We start from the raw sequence: 20,559 nt of genomic DNA, 5'->3' as shown, positions 1-20,559 counted from the left end.
CTATGATTACCATGTTATTTGTTTTTGAAAAGGTATACGTTTGTAGTTTGCAAACCATTTTGCAGAACAATATATAAATCAAACGTTCGTAGTCTAAATTAAAACTATTTCTAAAAGTCTGCAGACGGTATAAAAGATACTAAGAGGCTGTTTGTTTTTTCTCTGTAGATTTGTGTGGGCTCTTTTGTCTGCACGGCGCAGACCACGCGCAGACCTATAGGTTTGCAGTGTGTTTGTTTTTCTAAAGTGCGCAGACATAAAAATGTCTGCGCGAGGTCTTCACCACACAGACTTGGCCCAACCTCTTCTCACGTCTGCGAATTGTTTTTAACCTAAAAAAACGTGTCCCTCTTTTCTATCCGCCTCCATCGTCGCTTTCTTACCTGTCAATATTTCTCCACCCAGCAAACCTTTGACTGCTCTATCTTCAATTCGTTGAGCATGACCACCGATCAGGACCGCCGTCGCGAGCATCCTCTCCGATTAAAGGCGTCAAGCGACCAGGCGACCAGGCGACCGGACGACATTGCGATCTACCCACCTGTGAACAACAGGTTTCGCCCTTTTGCCTTATGTTTTTTTTTTCAATTTCAACATGAAATTGTCCATGATCAGTTCCATCAATTTCGATTTCTGCTTAATACATGATTAGGAAGTCTTGCCAATCTTTTCCTGTTTATGTCTCACTAGTAGTGCAGGAGCAAAAATAATCGTATGCATCAATTACTTGTATATCCACATTTACAACTAAAGCACCTATGATTTACCTCTATTATTTATGATTTCCTCCAAAAAAAAAATCCAAACAACTTCATTTTTCAGTTTCAGAAAAACTAGAGCCAAGAACTCAAAAGTATGAAAATAAATGTTATTTTTAGATTCAATGTAGTACTACTAGTCTTGGTTAAATCACAGGTTACCTCTCATTTCTTTGCTCAAATTGTTAATCTCTTACTTTTTGGCTAAAAATTGCAAATACATTAACGATTTTGACTATTTTTTATAAATTCTTTTAAATAAAATTATCACATTAGAAAGGTCTTATACCCAGGGTCAGCAATATGGATCGACCCAATAGACCACTTTAGGCTAATCTTAGAATTTATAACACGTCTAAAGATTACCTTCACCAAACTGACAAAGTCACTGTCCTTTTATTTATATATGTATTTCAAAAATAAGATTGGATTTGACCATTACCATTTCAATATCCCCTAATTTTACTTTTGGAAACGGGTATAACAACTTCAAATTTTCAATTAAATACTAATGTTAAACATAATCAAGGATTTTGGCAAATAACTAAATGTATATGTTCTTGTTCTTGAGAGGATATTTTTATAACTTTCACAACTCCCTTCATGACTTTATCTCGCATAAAATGTACATCACGTTTAATATATTTTGTTCTCTCATGAAATACAATATTTAACGATTATTTTTGGAAAATCACACTTTAAAACACTCTTTATGAAATAATGATGTTAGTTGTTGATTGTATATTGTTATTTGGTTTTGAAAATACTCTTTATTGTTTCAAATCGTTATTTTTTTTGTTGGAATGTGTATGATATGCAATACCTTATGAATGCTACAATACCTTATTAAATTATTATTATCTATGATATATTGCTTATTAGAAATGGGAGAAAAACAACAATGGACCAATGAGCATTTAAAATGCTTATTGGATACTTATATTGAAGAAGTAGAGAGTGGCGGTAGAAAAGGATTGAGTTTGCAGAAAGATTCATGGATAAGGCTTGGAAGAGTTCTTAAGGAGAAATTTGGGTTTGAGTTGACTCAAAAGCAAATGAAAAACGCATATGACAATCTGAAAGCCAAATACACAGGATGAGTGTATTTAAAAAACAAAACTGGTAACATATACAACTCTAAACAAACACTTTTAACTTAACAACCGAGGAGTGAGATGACTTTAAGAAGGTATATATACACATATTATACATTTACGTTTGAAGTTGCTAAATATTCTTATACTATTTTTTGTTACATTTGGGTTTAGGGGCATCCGAAGGCTGCTTCATTGAGAACAATTCCACTGCCTTTTCCAGATCTTTGTGCACGTCTTTTTGATGGAAATAGTGCCACTGGTAATTGTAGGAGTTACTCAACCCAATCATCATCAGTAGCTGGAGCATCCTCTTGTTGTGTTCCACCACTTCAGATTACCGCCACCCCTTTTCGTGTAATAGATGATGATGGTGATGACACTTCCCACCATGAGCCACCACCTTCTGCTGCTTCACCTTCTGCAACTTCACCTTCTGCTGCTTCACCATATACTGCTTCACCATCTGGTAACCCCAACAAAAGGGCTAAACCCTCAACTCCTATACCTCCATGTGCTTCACCATCAGCTTCTTCACCTGATGGAACTTCTATTATTGCTGACGACTTAGCATTAGAAATGAAAAAAGCTCTACAAAGTTTGACTAAAGGGTATACAATCCCTCAATGTTTAGAGAAGTTAGAGGTGCTTCAATTAGTCCCTACATATCCTTTACGCTTTGTTGCATATCATATTTTCGGAGGGACCATGAACATGAGAGAGATGTGGATGCATTTGCCTGATGTTCCCGAGATATTACGAGGATGGCTTGAGATGACGGGTACAAGTTTAGGAGTTTTGAAGGATGGAAAGATTGTCCATTGATTTTTCTAGTGCTGAAACTATTTGTTAGGTCTTTTTGCATTTGTTGGAACTATTTTGTTAGGTATTTTTGCCTTTGTTGGAACTATTTTTTGTTACTTTGCTACTTGGAATCTAGTTTACCTAATGTTTTTTTGGTACTTGAAATATGGTTTAAGTAATGTTTTTTTGCTACTTGAAATATGGTTTATGTAATGATTTTTTGCTACTTGAAATATGATTAATGTAATGTTTTTTAAAGTTCTACTTTGTTGATTTTAGGTTCATAATGGATCACGATCAAAAGTTGCTTCTCGTAATTCTTATGTATCTGTACATCCGTTATTTTTGGAAAAGAGGTGTGAAACGGTTGCAAGATAATGATTCGGAAATGACGGGACATGAATACACATTGGAGTTGTTACATCGTAATCGTTTACAATGTGTTGAAGTACTACGCATGTCCTGTGACTCTTTTGTACGACTATGTGCTCATTTTAGAGCGAATTACTCATTAAAGGACAGCAAACACGTATCGGTTGAGGAAAAGATGACTATGTTTTTGATGATGATCGGCCATAATCAATGTTACGTGATTATCAAGCGGAGATTTCAACACTCGAAGCAAACAATTCATAAATTTTTTTATGAAGTGTTGGACAAAATAATGCTTTTCGCACAAGATGTTATAGTACCAACTTCTTTTAATCTGAATCCAAACATTCCAGGACATAATAGGAGGCTACGACGGATTTTCAAAGGGGCGGTTGGTGCACTTGATGACACTTTGATACATGCTGTTGTCCCTGCTAATAAACAAGACTTATATAGAAGTAGGGGAAAAGGAGATTGCTACCAAAACGTATTGGCAATTTGTGACTTCAATATGATGTTTACATTTGTTGTGGCCGGGTGGGAAGGGGTAGCGCATGACTCTAGAATATTATCAGAAGCAATAACCGATCCACAAGCATCATTCCCGTTTCCACCACCCGGTAAGTTTTTGTTTTTTTAAATACTCTTATCTTAGTTTGAAAATTGATTAGTTTTTTGCATTTATTAAACACAAGTATTATCTTTGTGATGTTGCGTATGCACACACTCGAGGATTTATGGCCTATTATCGTAATGTGAGGTATTGGCTTGGAGATTTTCGTCAAAGACGTGCATTGACCAATAAGGAAAAATTTAACCATGGACATGCAAAACTTCGAAATGTCATTGAGCGTGCTTTTGGTGTTTTGAAAGCACGCTTCCATATATTGAAGAGGATGACACCATTCTCGTTTGTGACACAAAGAAACATTGCCATGGCATGCTTCGCGCTTCATAATTTTATAAGGAGAGAAGGACTGAGTGATGAGTATTTCGCACGATACGATGAACCCAATGTCTCATTTCGGAATAACAATGTGGCCGTTGATGATGATGAAAACGAGATTCCAACACATGGTACTGCAGCAGACCGTGAATATATGACTCAGTTACGGGATGAAATTGCTGATCAGTTGATGCACAATATAGATTGAATTGTTTTAAATAAAATTGTTATTGTAAAACTAGTTTTTTTTATTGTATGACTAATTTGGTTGCATGAATTTTATTTTCAATGTTATTAGACTATTGTATGACTAATTTGGTTGCATGAATTTTATAAGACTATTATTATTAAAATTTTGGTGTTGAAATTTCATTTTAAGTTTGTAAAATCATTTTATTTTAGCAGCCTGCAGATGTTAAAAAACAAACAGTCTTCTTATTGCAGACTGCAGACGTTTGGTCCACCTCTTCTGCTGCAGAGGCTTGCAGATGTGGTCCGCAGACTGCAGACATTTTGGCTTCAGAAAAACAAACAGCACCTAAATCATATTGATCATAGATAATAAAATGAGAAAAAAACATATATACACACATATATTAACCACAATGATTTTTAGATGATAGTTAAAGACAATGGTGGTGGCGGCGACAACGACAGTGGTGGCAGAGGGGGTGACAGTGGCTGTGAAATTGGTGGCGGTAGCGGTAGTGGCGGCATAGGTCATAGTGGAGATGTAAAAAAAACTCACCGAAGAAGAAAGCGTGAAAACCAGGGCTGATTTTGTTAGGGTTAGAAGGTCTCCGGATTTAAAAACTTTTACGTTTCTTCTACAAGAAGAGTACTTATAGAACTTTTTAGGTATGTATTCTTCTAAAAAACAAATCGGGTTCATTTAAAAGCTTAAAAAGAGCATCTAAGAAAAAAACACTACTTATGTTTTTCGGTGAGCTAGTTTGAATAAAAAAGAGCTTCTAAGAAAAAACAAACACCAGTTATGTTTTGTTTCATAATTTTATAGTTATAGGAAAAAGGTTTTGTCGTGGGCAAAAAAAACAAGTGTTTTCAAGTATGAAACCTAAAGTTCTTTAGGAAGAAATTCGAATTAGTTACTCTCGAGGAAAAAAATGGTTTAGATAAGGTGAATAAAGTTGTTGTGTTAGGGTTGCGGCAGCGAAAAGCCCCGAGGATGGATAGTTTTTCCATCGCCTTCATAAATCTTTTTTACGACATTATCATCCCGACATCTTAACAACTGTCAAGTTCTTTGAAGAGCACGCAACTATCAACCTTGTAAGTAACACCCTCTTCATAATGTTGGTGCCTAAAATGAATGATCCACTTTGCCTCACATATTATAGATTAATTAATCTCATCTAGTGTGCTTATAAAATAATCTTAAAGGACCTTGCTCGCGGTGAGGATTGAAAAACTCTATCGGCTCAGTTGTTAGTAAAGAAAAATCTCAATACATTAGTAGAAACATTCATGATAGCAACCTTGTTAATGAAACAAATATTTGGGCAGAAAAACGATATGATCTTTTACTAATGGGGTTTATTAGAAAGATGGATTTCCAGGATCTTGACTTGTATTCCTCGGCTAAGGTGTCATTTCTTGTCAACCGTAATCCGACCAATGAGTTTGTGCTTAAGAGGGGTGTCTGGCAAGGTGACCTACTATATTCTTTCCTCTTTATCATCGGTATGGAGGGTCCTAGAGCGGCTATTTTAGAGGCTTTGGAGAAGGGTATTTACAAAGGGTGAGCCTCCCAAACAAGAACCTATGTCTTTTTATATTTCAAAATAAAAACCATGTGTTTTTTTTCTTAGAGAATGGTCCAAAGACAATGCTAAAAATATTATTTGAATTATTAGATGCTTTTACATTGCCTCCGACCTCAAAGCTAATCTCCATAAAATCAAGGTGATAGGTATATGGGTAAGCAATTCTGAAAGCTCTGAAATGGCTCCTAAGCTAAATTGTGGTGAATGTGTCGTTTTTTTAACTACCTTGGTGTTCTGGTTGGAGCCAAGATGGCTAGAAAGTCTAATTGGTTGCATTTGATTGGAAAATTCCAACAAAAGCTCTCTTTGTGGAAAGTTTGTAACCATTATTTTAGTGGTAGATTAATAGTATGCTATGTCGATATCTATACCTCTGGTACTTACCATTTTTCCTTCTTCAAATACCTTTGTGTCGTGATTAAACAACTCGAGAGCATATGTAGTGAGTTCTTTTAAGGGGAGGCATAGATAAGCAAATTGTGACTTGGATTGCTTGAAAAAAAAACTCTCAATTACAAAGTTAAAGGTCGGCTTTACATTGCAACACTTTATGTTTTTTAGCATCACCTTGTTTGGAAAATGGTGGGGGGCGCTTTTGAAGTGAAAATAGAGGCTTGTGGAAGGAAGTTATTCAATCAATACGTGACGTGGGCAGATGTATCGGTTATATATGTTTTATTGCTAACATGAGTATAGTGTGGTGAAATATTAGTCACTTACATTTCATGCTTGCCCTTTAAGATGTTGATTTAAAGAACTTGTATATGTTAGAAAATGGTTAGTGGTTATATAAAGGTGACAAGGATTGAACTTATTCAATCTCGTCCCTAAGGAAGATCACATATGAAAAACTTTTGGAACTAAGTACTATTGAGACCATATGGAATAAAACAGCTCCAGAAATAATTTGCTTTTGTTGAGAACAAGACATTACATACTTCCCAATCCCATCTATAGAAATTTGGAGCGAATTGGAACCAATATTGGATCCTCCTGGTCCTAGGCATCCAGCAACAAGCCTGAAACATAAAAGCACACATGTTTATAGAGTGCCCGACTGCCAAAGAAGTCAAATCAATCCTAGGCATTAACTAGTATCCCAACTTATACCACCTCGATACAATTATTCTTCCAAGCCTCAAAATCATAAATTTTCCTCACAAGGTGTACTCGATGATCACGATTATTTTATTGATGTTACATTAGCTCATTTAGAGTAATTGAAATGATATTATTTTCAATAAAAGGTAACAAGTTGTAAAAACTTATCGAATGAGATCAAGCCGATGATACTTAATTAGATCAAATGTGTTTCACTAATATCTAGCGATACCACCTCATAATAGTCCACACATTCACGAGCATTTAAATGGTAACATAATCACACTAACCATTTGCAATATTCGTGTGGTAGATTTATGTATGTGAAATTTCATGTACAATTGTTAATGAAAACTCCAAATCACCGGCATCCTCTATGAGGGCCATTTATTAAAGTGTTCGTTTACCATGTAAGAGTAAATACTGTATCCTATTGTTAATGGAAATCATGAATTGTCATTGATGGTTCATGAGATTCAGTTTTATGTGTATGTATATCATCGATTGGAGATTTTGGCTTAACCAAAGATAGGTTCAAATTATTTCATGATCAAGAAAGGATGACGAGTAAACTTAAGTCGAATAAACTACCAATTGAGGAATATGTCAACAAACCACCTTCCATCCACCTTCTCATTTTTCCATTGCCAATGGTTCTTCTTCATTAAACATATCTACACTATCAATCCCAATTTTTGATTCCAACTAATGACAATTTATCAGCCCTACCATATGCTTATTTCTACAAATTCCATCAAAATCCCAAGAGATATGTGAAAACATGTTGGAACAACTTTAGATGTTGCAAATATGGATACCGATATACATACATTGATCCGACTTGCCAACACTATTTTCAAAATATCGAATGCCACTCACCATCAAGAGTTAGACCAAACAACATGTTGGAACAACTTTATATGATCTAATGAAAGCATATTCGTGTTTTTTTATCTTATTAATGTAAGCGAGAATTTTATATTGGATAATTTTGTTATTGCGAATTTTGTTGACAAAACATGATCGTTTATCTCTCATGCAAGTTAATTAGAACCATTCATTATACGAACTTGCAGCCTTATTTTCGTGGAGTTAGTGGACATTTTCTCAAATCTCGCAAAAATATAGTTATCTGTAAACAAAATCTTATACCGTCACTTTAGTGAATTATTTCTTAATAAAGGAAGCCTTTAAAATCTCATTATCTCAAATGGCGTTTTACCAAAATACCCTCGAAATGCAAGAATAGATAATCCATACGTAGCACACCTCTCAAAGCTAGCTAGATATGCTTTGCAAAGCACATCTTGTTTTTATGTTTAATCCCACCCACTAAGCGGCGTATGATTGGGACCCAACGCATATTATTGATGCTGGCATGGCAAGAGTTTATTGGTTCAATAACAACCCTCTGGATTAGATTCAGATGCATATATTTGTGCCTAGGATAGAAAGAATTAAAGCAAAAATTATGGTGGCAAAATAGGGAAAAAATGAGTTGTAATCCTTAAACCCAATTGGATGGGTGGGTGACACGTAAGAAAGTAGTGCCAGAGGGTCCCACTGGTTAAGGGTCGCACCCCTTAAAATGGGAAGCAGTGTGCAAGTGTTTCCGTGAGTCAAGTGGGTGGTACTCCTACGAAATGATCCAAATTTGGGATTCAAAATAACCATTTTCAAAGATAGAAAGACATAATTGTGAGAAGATATAATCTATATATACACTCATATGTATATTTGTTTTACACTTTTACGGATAATATATACAAGAAGATATGACAATTGTAAAATATTTCAAACATCATACCCTATGAAAACATAAAAAACAGATAACTAACTTTTAATTTTTTGATATTTATGTAAAATCTTGTAACATTGAACAAAAATATCACCCGTCATGATTTATGAAGTGTATGATGATCGTACCATTAAAAAGCAACGAAGGGGAGAGGTAATTACACGAGTGATTGGAAAAAGAGAAAGAGGGGGTCCAGTTGTCTTGGTGCTATCGGTGGGTGACGGTGGATCGATTAATTGTCTGGACTATTGCATGTACTATACAAGAAAATTTATGAGATAGAATATATTAATAAATATATTTTGTATTAGTGGGTGAATTTTTTTATTAGGCAAGACAAGTGATCTTGTATATAATAATTTTTCATTATATATAATTATTTATGTTTTAGATAATTATATAATTTATATATTGTATAATTCTTTAAAACATAAATACATAAATGGTTAGATAACATAAATGATGTTAAGTATAATTTCTTTTAATGTATATAATACTGGTAGGCTGGTAGATATGAGCAACATGTTATTTCATGTTATCATACCCAAAAGTTGCCACATCGCCACCCTAGTTATTTTTGGTGTTATAACACGAAGTGTGAAAATGACAACACCAAAAAAACACAATCACAGACCAATGTGTCCCAGAAACTGCAACTCACGCAACCAAAACTCGCACTTGGAAAACTTCACATACAACCTCTCTGTAACGCCCCGATTCCCGAGTATCAATTTGTGGTTATTATTTCTCATGATTTCAAGGTCTACTCGAGGAGTTAGTTGCCCGACTTGCCAAGTAGCAACGGGTTGGCCCACGTGTTTAAATGATCTACTCGCCGAGTCCAAGAAGGGACTCGACGAGTAGGAGCTGGAGGATGAAATCTTAATTCCGGGGTTTTGCACCCTATTTAAAGGTCCTTAACTTTCCTTCCCAGCCTCCCTTGTCACCTTCACGTCCAAAGAAACCCTAATAGCCAGCTAGTCTCTATTCTTGAGTGTGTAAGACCAAAAGAGAGTGTATTGGAGCATTTCTTGAAGAGTTGAGAGCTTGGGACAAGAAAGAGCTTGTAGATCCAGCCTTTCCAGTATTATAGCATCAAGGTTAAGGTATAAAGCTACCACGTTTACTTTTCATTGCTTAGATCTCCCCTTTGTGGAAGAAAATGGTCATTTCTAGGGCAAGATAGAGTCATTTTCGGGTTTGAGCTTGTCACAAGGGCAAAGTTTTAGATCTTGACTCCCTAGGCTTTATGGACAGAAAGCCTCAAGCTTTATGAAGCTTTGAACCTCATTCATGTCCAAAACCTTCTCCTAATGCTAGTTATGAGTGTTTTAGTTCCATAAAGCCTTGCATGCACGTAAAGTTAGCAAATTTACGTGATAACAACACCCTAGGAGCCTAGATCTACAGTTTGGAGCCTTGGTTTCACGAAGAAGCTTCTATATAGATGAAGGACTGAAGGGACTCGGCGAGTTGCATGGTCAACTCGGTGAGTCCGATGAAGATTGTCGTGGACTCGACGAGTTAGAAAAGTGACTCGGCGAGTCGGCTAGGGTTTTCCCAACCTTTGGACATGTATGAGCTAAGCGATTTGCAAGGGAGACTCGACGAGTCGGCAAAGGAGTTTACGGCCGCAAATCTCCGAAATTCGACGAGTCACTCTAGTGAATCGGCGAGTTGGCGAGTTATGCAAGGAACTCGGCGAGTAGCTAAGGGTACTCGGCGAGTTGAGGTCAATATGGACTGTTGACCTTGACCGTTAACTTTGACTTTGACCAAGGGTTGACCGGTTTGACTTTTGAGGATAATTGGTAAGCGGGTATTTATGAATTACATCATTGATGGTTATACATGTTAGAGTTTGGGGCTGTGTTTCGTGAGCGTGATTTTGTGGTTTAGTCTGGCATTGCACGGTGAGTTATCCTCAGTATATCAACAGGGTCTAAGGCGCCAAGGCTGACCCTTTATCGGATTTGTATATGGTTATTTTCTTGATATGTTTATTGATCTGCTAGATCTAAATCCTGATAGATAGGATGGTGTTATATTAGTGGCCTGGTTTAGGTTGGCATCTTGGTATATAAGATGATGTTATGTTAGTGACCGGTTAGGTCGGTATCCTAGTTATAGGATGGGTGTTGTGTTAGTGATATGTTAGATCAGTACGATTATCTGTTATATACATGCTAGCGTATGATATTTATATGCACATGATTGTTTCATTAGTATGGAGGTTGGGTTGAGGCGGGTCTTGCTTCGTGCTATAGGCCAACATACCTAAGGCGGACCGGATAGACCGTAGGCCCAGGAGGGCGCCTCGTAAGGCCGTAGGCCCGACGAGCTGTCCGGATAGGTTGAATGCCCCGAGAGGGCGTTCCAGACGTGTCGAGGCTCGGAGAGTGGGCTAGATAGACTGAAGGCCCGGTGCGGGCGGTCCAGTCATACTATAGACTCAGAGAGTTGACCAGGTGGACTGAAGGCCCGATGCGGGCGGACCAGTCACACTGTAGACTCATGATGCATGGTTGTTTTGTTACTTATATGTTTATATGATATGGTTATCTGTATGGTGTTGGTATTTTGGGGGTAACTCACTAAGCTTTCGGGCTTACAGTTTCAGTTTATTGTTTCAGGTTCAGCGGATGGCCGCGGGAAGGCGAAGGCGTGACCGTACACTTCCTCGATTGATGATTATGATTTCTAGAAGTTCTTCATCGAGCTCTGCTGAGGCGTGACTATTTTTGAATCATAAGCATTACTTTGATTCTATTATGTGTTCTTTATTATATTGTGTTTGATTTGTTTGTTCATCATCTTTACCTGTGAAAGATCTAAACGATCTGATTTTTCATCTAATCAATTGGTGTCAGAGCAGGAGGCTGTGTAATTTATACACATCTCTTCTGTTGAAGAAGTAATTAAGGTTTTTTTCCGCATTCATTGATATTAATTGAGACGTCACTCCATATTGGCGATCTCATTAATTGTCGATCTTAATCTAACGATAAATTACAAGTCTGATCTTAAACAGGTAATCGATCAAACGTTATCACGATGTCCATGGATGATTCTCAAACCAATCCAATCAACATCTCTAACATCATTGGTTCAACAACAAGGATTCCAATCTTGTATACTCAAGATTATGAAGTTTGGACGCATCACTTTGAAGATTATGTGATCGGATCAGTAGATAATGGGTACTTGATCTGGGAAGCTATCACTGTTGGCCCATTCCCTCATTCAATCACCTCAAAGATTGTCAAAACTCAGAAGGAGTACAATTAGCTTGTGAATGATGTAAAAGATATTCCTTAAGACGAGAAGGAAAAGTTTCAATGCAATATCAAGGCCTTAAGGATGATTAGGTTTGCTCTGCATTCAGATACATTCCGTTTGGTGAGTTCTTGTGCTACTACTAAAGAGATATGGGACAGGCTAAAAGAATTGTATTCCACTGATGAAGATCTGGAACATCCGATTCAAGCTCTTTTGCTTTTTGAATTTGGTGATTTCAAACAGAAGCCCGAAGAGAAACTGGTTCAGGCTTTTGATCGCTTTAATCATCTCTTAAGTAAGATGATAAAGCATGGGATCGAGAGGAAGGTTATTGAACAAAATGTTACATTCATGAACGGTCTAAGACCTGAATGGATGGTTGTCATATCCACTGTTAAAGCACATGAACAGTTTAAATCGTATTCTCTAGAGAAACTGGTGGGAATCTTGAAATCCTATGAAAGTGCATTGTCTAAGGAAACGAATGTGGTTTCTAGTTTGGGTTCGTTAGCCCTGGTTTCTAAAGGGAAAAGTTCTGTTGAAGAAGAAGAAGAATTGGATCTTGCTGACTATGATCTAACCGGTGAAGAGTATGCCCTGATGGTGTCCAATCCTAGGAAATTCATCAAAAGAAAGTTCCCAGCCAATAAGAACCGAAACTGGAAGGGAAGTTACAGTTCTGTAAAGGTGAAGGAGGAACCGAAGATAGGTTCAAAGTCAGAAGAATCCAAGAAAGAGGCGAAGATCAGTGGTGACTCAGGATTTGATTGTCACTATTGTGGAGGGAAAAACCATTTCACTAAGGATTGTATGTTGAAGAAACAGTCATAAAAGATAGACAAGGAAGCGAGTCTCCTGAGACGGTTGGAGGAAATCAAGAAAAGAAAATCAGCTACTAATAATAAAACCATGAATGCTTTGATTGTATAGGATACAGGTATCAATGACGAATTCGGTGGAGTAGAAGTGTGGTCCACAGATTTAGAGGATGAAGAAGTAAGAAAACCCACTCATGGCAAGGCAATGCTGGTGAAAGAAGAACTTGCTGCAGGAAGGTGTTTGATGGTGACCGAAGGTGTATCTCAGATGAGAGGATATACAACTAATGGTGGGATAGAAGGCGAAAAGGAGCGAGAGGACATGTGCTTTGCTGCGAAACCTGTTAGTGTACAGAATCAACGAATGTGATGAGTTGATCAAGAAGGTACAAAATATTCTTGTTTCTCTGAAAATACCTGTTACTAACTATGAAAAGGAATTGAATAGCTTAAAATCTAAATTTTCAAGTATAAGTAGCAGTCTTACCCAAACCCGTGTCACAAACTCTAACCTGACTGATCAAATTAGCAGGATATCGACGAAGAGTGAGGAAAGGAGGATATGGATTGAGCAGAAGGAGAAAGAGTTGATTAGGTCTAAGGATGAATCGATTTATTTGCAACGAGACAATCTTAAACTTTTAAAACAACGAAATGTTTTTTGTTTGATTGCTATAAGACTTTATTTTAATATCACTCAGTTGCATCTCGATTGTGAAATAGGAAAGAAGATACATCGCATGATTTTACCATTCCTTGAGCTAAAGGAGGATGAAGTCGATGCTGAACCTTACAACTGTGAAAACGTTGTATCTTCTGATGAGGTCTCACCTGCATACAAAATTGGTCTTGACAAAATTGATCCTACATAAAGTCCAAAGACCATAAGGACATGCTCAAAAATCTGTTAGATGAGAATGATAGATTGAAGTTAAGAACCGAAACTGTACAGAAATTTGACTCATTGAATGCCAAATTAAGTTCAGAAAATAAAATTGATGTTGAAAATGCATCTGAACTTAATGAGGATGATGATCTAAGTGAAATTTATGTAGATGATTTGGTGGACTGTTCAGAATTTGTCAAAAGCAAACCTGAAACTCACAAAAATCTGATTTCTGAAAATTCCGTTGAGTTCGCTCGCTCGTCAACAGACAAGACCAAAATTCTCAAAGCCAAAGTCGCTGTGTATCAAAAGGTACAAACCAATCCAAAGCAAGTCTACACAGTCTAATGAGTCACTCCTCAACAAACAACAGAACTAACTGCTATGGTGGAAGAAGACAATGCTGCTGGATGTGATGAATTCTTCTGGTCGGCGCAAATAGACAATGCTGATGAGACAAAAGGCCTATCTCAGAAAACCTCATGGAGAGTGAAGGGAATGTATGTGCCCGAACCACTGAATGAGCCTGCAAAATATGATGTGCCAAGTACTAGTGGCACCAAAACGTCTCTGGGCGAACCAACAGTCACTACTAGTGAAACATCTTCGTCTAAGAGCGAAAGCAATGCTCGTGTTCCGAAGAAAAAGGCTAACATCCACAACAATCCAAAACAGATGGCAGATCGAAAACACCAACGAAATCTGAGATACAAGAAGAATCTCTCAAAAAGAAAACAGTTTTGGAGATCTCAAAACCGTCATTATGTCAGGTACGAAAGGACGCATAAGTCTCGAGAAGAATCAAGAAGTGACCGGAAGGATAGTTTCGGTCCACAACAGGTAAGGAACCGAAAGGAAGGTTTCGGTCCGACGCAAATAAATAACCGAAAGGATAGCTTCGGTCCTCACAGAGTCAGCAATCGAAAAAGCGATTTCGGTCCTCAACCCAACAACAACCAAAAAAGCGGCTTCGGTCCTCAACCCAATATCAACCGAAAGAGCGGTTTCGGTCGTCAACCCTACAAGTTCAATCAGACAAATAGAAGATCCAATGTCACTTCTAAACCCAACTCTTCTCATTCAAATTCTTATCCTTCAAAAGATTTAAAGGGGAAAGGAAAGCTCTTTCTAGAAGATGACAGACGTCCAAAAGAGATCTAAGTCAAACAAAATTAAAGTTTTCACAATAAAAAGAAAAGATGAAAATAATTTAATTAAAAGAACTTATTTGGTTGATATTTCTCTTACCATTACCTGTCCTGTAAAAGGCTCACAAGGAACCAAAAACTTTGGGTTTTTAAATCGGCTTAATATTTTGCAGGTTATTCGTGACGAGCAGTTTGACGAAGAATGGTATATTGATAGTGGTTGCTCGCGTCACATGACAGGAAGAAAGGAAGATCTGAGAGAGTTTCGGTCTCTAAAGGATGGTGGAATCGTGAAGTATGGCAACAACTCGTTTGGGACTATCAAAGGCTACGACATGATTACAAATGGTGATTTCTCTATAAGAAAGGTTGCATACGTTGAAGGATTGCAGCACAACCTTATCAGTGTATCACAGTTGGTGGTTGGGAGCGGATTGAAGGTATCGTTTGATGATGAAGGCTCAGAGGTAGTCGAGAAGAAGTCCAACAACATTCTATTGAAATCGAAGCGAAAGGGGGAAATGTACCCTTTAAACCTCAATCCAATTCGGAGGAAACCGGAAGTTTGCTTACTCACGAAGGCTCACTCAGATGAAAGCCGGTTATGGCATTGAAGACTCTCTCATCTTAATTTCAAGGATATCAACAAGCTTGTTTTAGTAGATCATGTTCGAGGTCTTCCAATACTTAAATTCGACAGAGAACATCTATGCGCAACCTATGAAATGGGAAAGCAAAGTAGACAATGTCATCCCTCTATTATAAATACAAATGTGATACAACCATTGGAGCTATTGCACATCGATCTATGTGGTCCCTCTTCCATTGAAAGCATTGGTAGAAACAAGTATATTCTGGTTATAGTGGACGATTTCTCTCGGTTCACATGGGTGTTTTTCTTGAAGCAAAAATCTGAAGTAACTCTAAAGCTCAAGCTCTTCATAAAGTAGGTAGAAATTCAACTGAGAAAAGTTGTTCGTAACGTAAGAAGTGACAACGGCTTGGAATTCAAGAACAAATACTTTGAATATTTTCTTGCTGAGAAGGGAACGACTCATAATTTCTCAGCCCCATATACTCCACAGCAGAATGGAATCGTTGAAACGCAAAACTGATCTCTGTGTGAAGCAGCTCGAACGATGTTATGCTTCGCATCCTTGCCTTTATATTTATGGGCTGATGCAATTGCTGCTGCTTGTTATAATCAGAACGGATCATATCTAAACAAGCGATTCTCTATCACTCCTTACGAGATCTTGAAAAATCGCAAACCGAATGTGAAATTCTTCCATGTGTTCGGTTCAAGATGCTTCGTCTTCAACTCTAAAGAGAATCGTAACAAGTTTGATGCTAAGGCTGATGAAGGAATCTTCTTAGGCTACTCTCTGAATTCTAAGGCATATAGAGTTCTAAACAAGCGCACTAAGAAGATTGAATAAACATAATATGTCACTTTTGACGATAGCTATGTTAAGAAGATGAAGACAACTGAAGGTGTAATGCAGGAAATCTTTCCAAAGACTAGTCAAGTTACAACTTCTATCTCAAATCTTTTCGAGCAATATATGCTTCCTTTCGATGAGCCTTAAACGACAATTGATTCTGAATCAAAGGCGAAAGACAACAAGGTTGATAGTATAAAGCAAATCATCGACGATGCTGCTCAAAAGATGTCTGATGATTATCCTAAAGCCACCGAAAGGCCAGACATAAGCGAATCTTCCAATGACCGTCCTTCTGTCCAGGGGGAGGGTCCGTCTCCACAACGCGATCAAGGGTCTTCATTCCAAGGGGAGAATTCGATGTCACAATCATCAAGTTCTACAGAAAGTCCAAACGAAGGAGAAAATTCTAATCCAGATACTGAACAGATATCATCATTCGAGGGGGAGAACACCAATGTCAATGATGATGAAATATTGTCAGAGTTGGAAGAAGAAATCAATGCAGAATTGGATCCCTCCTGTGATCCAAATTACCCACCTCTTATTAAATGGACCAAAGATCATCCACAAAGTCAAATCATTGGGGAATCTTTAGAAAAGGTGTTAACTCGATCTCAGATCAAAGCAAAACAAGCTGCACTCTTTTATCAAGAAGAGTTTGCATTTTCAACTCCTTTGTTTCCAAAGTTGAACTGAAGACTGTTAACTCAGCACTTGATCATTCTGACTAGGTTCAAGCCATGCAAGATGAGTTGAATGAGTTTGAAAGAAACAAAGTATGGCGCCTAATTCCAACTCCAAAGGACGCTTCGGTTGTCCATCTCAAATGGGTATTCAGAAATAAGGTGGATAAGGAGAGGAACGTGATTCATAACAAAGCTCGGTTGGTTGTGAAAGGCTACTGTCAGGAAGAAGGTATCGATTATGAAGAGAATTTCGCTCCTGTTGCAAGATTAGAGTCCGTTCGTATCTTTCTCACTTATGCTGCACACAAAAATTTTGAAGTCTATCAGATGGACGTCAAGTGTGCCTTTCTCAACGGAGAACTTTAAGAAACTGTGTACGTTGAGCAACCACCAGGCTTCGTGAAACGAGAAGTATCCAGATCACTGTTACATATTTGACAAAGTGGTATATGGCCTAAAATAGGCTCCCAGAGCATGGTATGAAACTCTAACTCGATTCTTAAAAATGTCTAAATTCAAACAAGGTTCGGTTGACCTAACCTTCTTTCGTAAGAGAGAGGGTAACCACCTTATGATAGTCCTAATTTATGTTGATGACATCATCTTCGGCTCCATGAATCCCAGCTTAATAGCTGAATTCAGGAATTTTATGGAAACTAAATTTGAGATGAGCTCAATGGGTCCAATTAACTTTTTCCTTGGCTTAAAAATTAGACAGGGACCCGAAGGCATTTTTATCAATCAGGAGGCATACACCAAGACACTGCTTGCTAAGTTTGGTATGATGGGAGACTCGAAAGTTAAAATTCCAATGGCTTTTGGGACAAAGCTTACACCCTCGTTGGAGAAGCCAGCCGTTGACATGACACTTTATCGTCAAATGATTGGGTCTCTAATGTATCTCACAGCTAGTAGACCTGACATCATGTTTTCAATCTGTTATTGTGCCAGATTCCAAGCTAACCCATGCGAACCTCATATGCAAGCTATGAAGAACATCTTTCGCTATCTGAAGCGAACCTCCTCTCTTGGTCTGTGGTATCCAGCCAACTCGGGATTCTTTGTCCAAGCGTTCTCCGATGCTGACTTAGGTGGATGTGGATTGGATCGTAAGAGTACCACCGGAGGATGTCAATTTCTCGATGGTAAATTGGTTAGCTGGCAATCAAAGAAACAAACCTGTGTTTCTCTATCCACTGTAGAAGCTGAATACATCGTTGCTGCATCATACACATCTCAAGTTGTATGGATACAAAGTCAGCTTAGAGATTATGGGCTGAACATGAAGAAAATCTTACTATATTGCGACTCTGAAAGTGCAATTAGGATTTGTCACAACCCAGTGCAACACTCGAAGACTAAACATATAGCACTGAGGTATCACTTCATCAAAGATCACGTGGAAGATGGCAACGTGGAAATTCACTTCGTAAGGGTGACTGATCAACTGGCAGATATATTCACTAAGGCTTTACCTGAAGCAAGCTTCAACAAGATTTTGCAAGGGCTAGGAATGATGGAAGCAGAATCAGTACCAAAATCATCTTCGCTTCAATAAAGGTAAGGAGCAAAATAGAGCGAACCGAAATGAACCGAACGTTTGGTCTATTTCAGGTGAAGCTCGACCAAGAACCGAAATGAACCGAACGTTCGGTCTATTTCAGGTTCGGTCCTTCTGAACTTGTTCGCTTCTTTTTCTTATCAAGGCATTTTGATTGTATTCCTTTGTACACTCTTTTAAATACTTCTTTTTAAATTTTTATTTTCATAAAATCCAAAAATATTTTTCTTTTTCGTTTAATTTTAACAGTTCTCACAAAACACAAAAATATTTCTTCTTTTGCTTTTAATCTAATGCTTTCTTTTGTATAAGTGTGACTCTCGTTGATGAAGCTCCAGACGGTATAATTACTCTTTTATAAACTTTCTATGTGTCCCTAGAAGCATGTTGCTGCATGTTGACCAAAGCCTCAATAGATTTTGAGTGAAGCCTTAATAACATGATACATACAAATCATGTTTTCCCAATCTAGGCTGTTACATTCACTCTAATCATGAGCTACCTTACTCTTCTCACATTGAGCTTAGAGTTTTCTTCTTGGTTCTTCTTTATAGCAGAGGTACATTCGTTTCTTATACCACCTATATCAGTTTTCTTCATTTCACTTCATCTCACCAACGTAACCCTTGAGACTCTCAGCATTTACCACTGAGGTTTATGGTTACACAAAAATCTGTGTTAATGATCTTAGTTTCGTGTCACTACGTACTGAGTGAAACCCACAATTCAACACCTTTAATGAATTGACGGTACAACATCACTATATTACAGTTTTTATATGAAATCCCTTTTTATTTTGCGTGATTCTTCTAAAAATTTCTGTTACCAAGATTTTTTCTTCCCCAAGGATCCAGTTAAATTTTTTTAGATTTCTTATTTTCCCACATGTCAATAATTATCTTCCCTACCTAATTGTTCAACACATCACATTGGTCTCACAAGTACTTTGTTCAGTTTCGGTCTTATATTAAGTATCGATATCATGAATTAAAGCGAAAGCCACCCTTTATAGCCTTAACTAAAAAGATGTCTTTCAATACTTCTTAACAAGTACTTGATCGTTATTTAATGGGAAGCCACACAAGCACTTTAAAGTCTCTCTTGACTTTGAAGGAAGAGATTCGTGCCCATAATCAGTTGCTTTATGTTTTTTTAATACATCACAAATTATCACAAAAAGTTTGCTTTATTTCTTTATCTTTTACACTCTATGCACGAAATTTTTTGATTTTCCAAAATCTGGTTCTATTAATGGTGCCCTAATTGTTCCAGCTTCGTTTCTTCAAGTATTATAATGCTCAATAAAGTTAAAAGGCAATAACGGTTCATGTGAAATATGGGGTGACGATTGGGATAAAGCTAAGGCTGACTCAGCAGTTATCCAATCGTTTTGACGATTTGAAAAAGTGCTTTTTATGGAATGGCATGTAAAAAGGAAACATCCTTTCTCTTTCCTGTGTCATCATCGGGTATGACAACTGTTCATCCGTCAAATTAGGCGCAGTTTTCGAATTAATCCAAGATATCAGCCGGATTTTTCTCTCTCGTACTTGTACGTATAAAAGGTTTTGGCACGCTGATCTTAACCCATTTATCACTTACAAAACTCTCTAAAAGAACAAAGGCGATTCATCTCACTGTTCATCTTCCTCTCCAAACTTCAACAATGGCAGACTCCTCTTCAGTTCACGACACATCTATTCACTCCACCCTTCTCACAATCAAACCTCAACAAAACCTGATCATTGATCTTACTCCCTTCATCTATGAACCCTACATGTTGTATGTCGTTGAATGTCTCAAGTACTTGCCTCTGGTCGATTCTCTGTCCAAGGTCGAAGTTGTTCCCATGTCCTGCCTCTCACTCACCTATTCAACTGCTTACTATGACAAGGTCGCTGAGCGGATTCACTTTTAAATCCACAATGAGAAGACCTCCATCTCCAAGAACCACTTATGTGCCCTAATTGGTCTCTCTCAAGAACCAACTTTGGTAAACCCTGAATCGATCACTACAAGTCAATTGTTCTACATGTTCTATCAAATGGGTTACACTGAAACCCTCGCCACCATTACCAA

The 20,559-nt window shown here is 37.6% G+C and overlaps 1 protein-coding gene across 1 annotated transcript; it reads left to right on the top strand.

Moving 5' to 3' along the window:
- The first annotated feature begins 3,765 nt into the window (after positions 1-3,765).
- Positions 3,766-4,182, top strand: LOC145053689 (uncharacterized). Its single transcript, XM_079001780.1, has one exon. It carries the CDS (start codon positions 3,766-3,768, stop codon positions 4,180-4,182), a length of 417 nt encoding a protein of 138 aa, XP_078857906.1.
- Positions 4,183-20,559: the final 16,377 nt, after the last annotated feature.

The sequence above is a fragment of the Lactuca serriola genome, chromosome 1 (genome assembly GCF_051521515.1).
Source record: "Lactuca serriola cultivar US96UC23 chromosome 1, Lser_US96UC23_V15, whole genome shotgun sequence".
Taxonomy (NCBI): domain Eukaryota; kingdom Viridiplantae; phylum Streptophyta; class Magnoliopsida; order Asterales; family Asteraceae; genus Lactuca; species Lactuca serriola.
The sequence above is the reverse complement of the archived record's forward strand: the minus strand, read 5'-3'. Positions and strand labels throughout refer to the sequence as shown.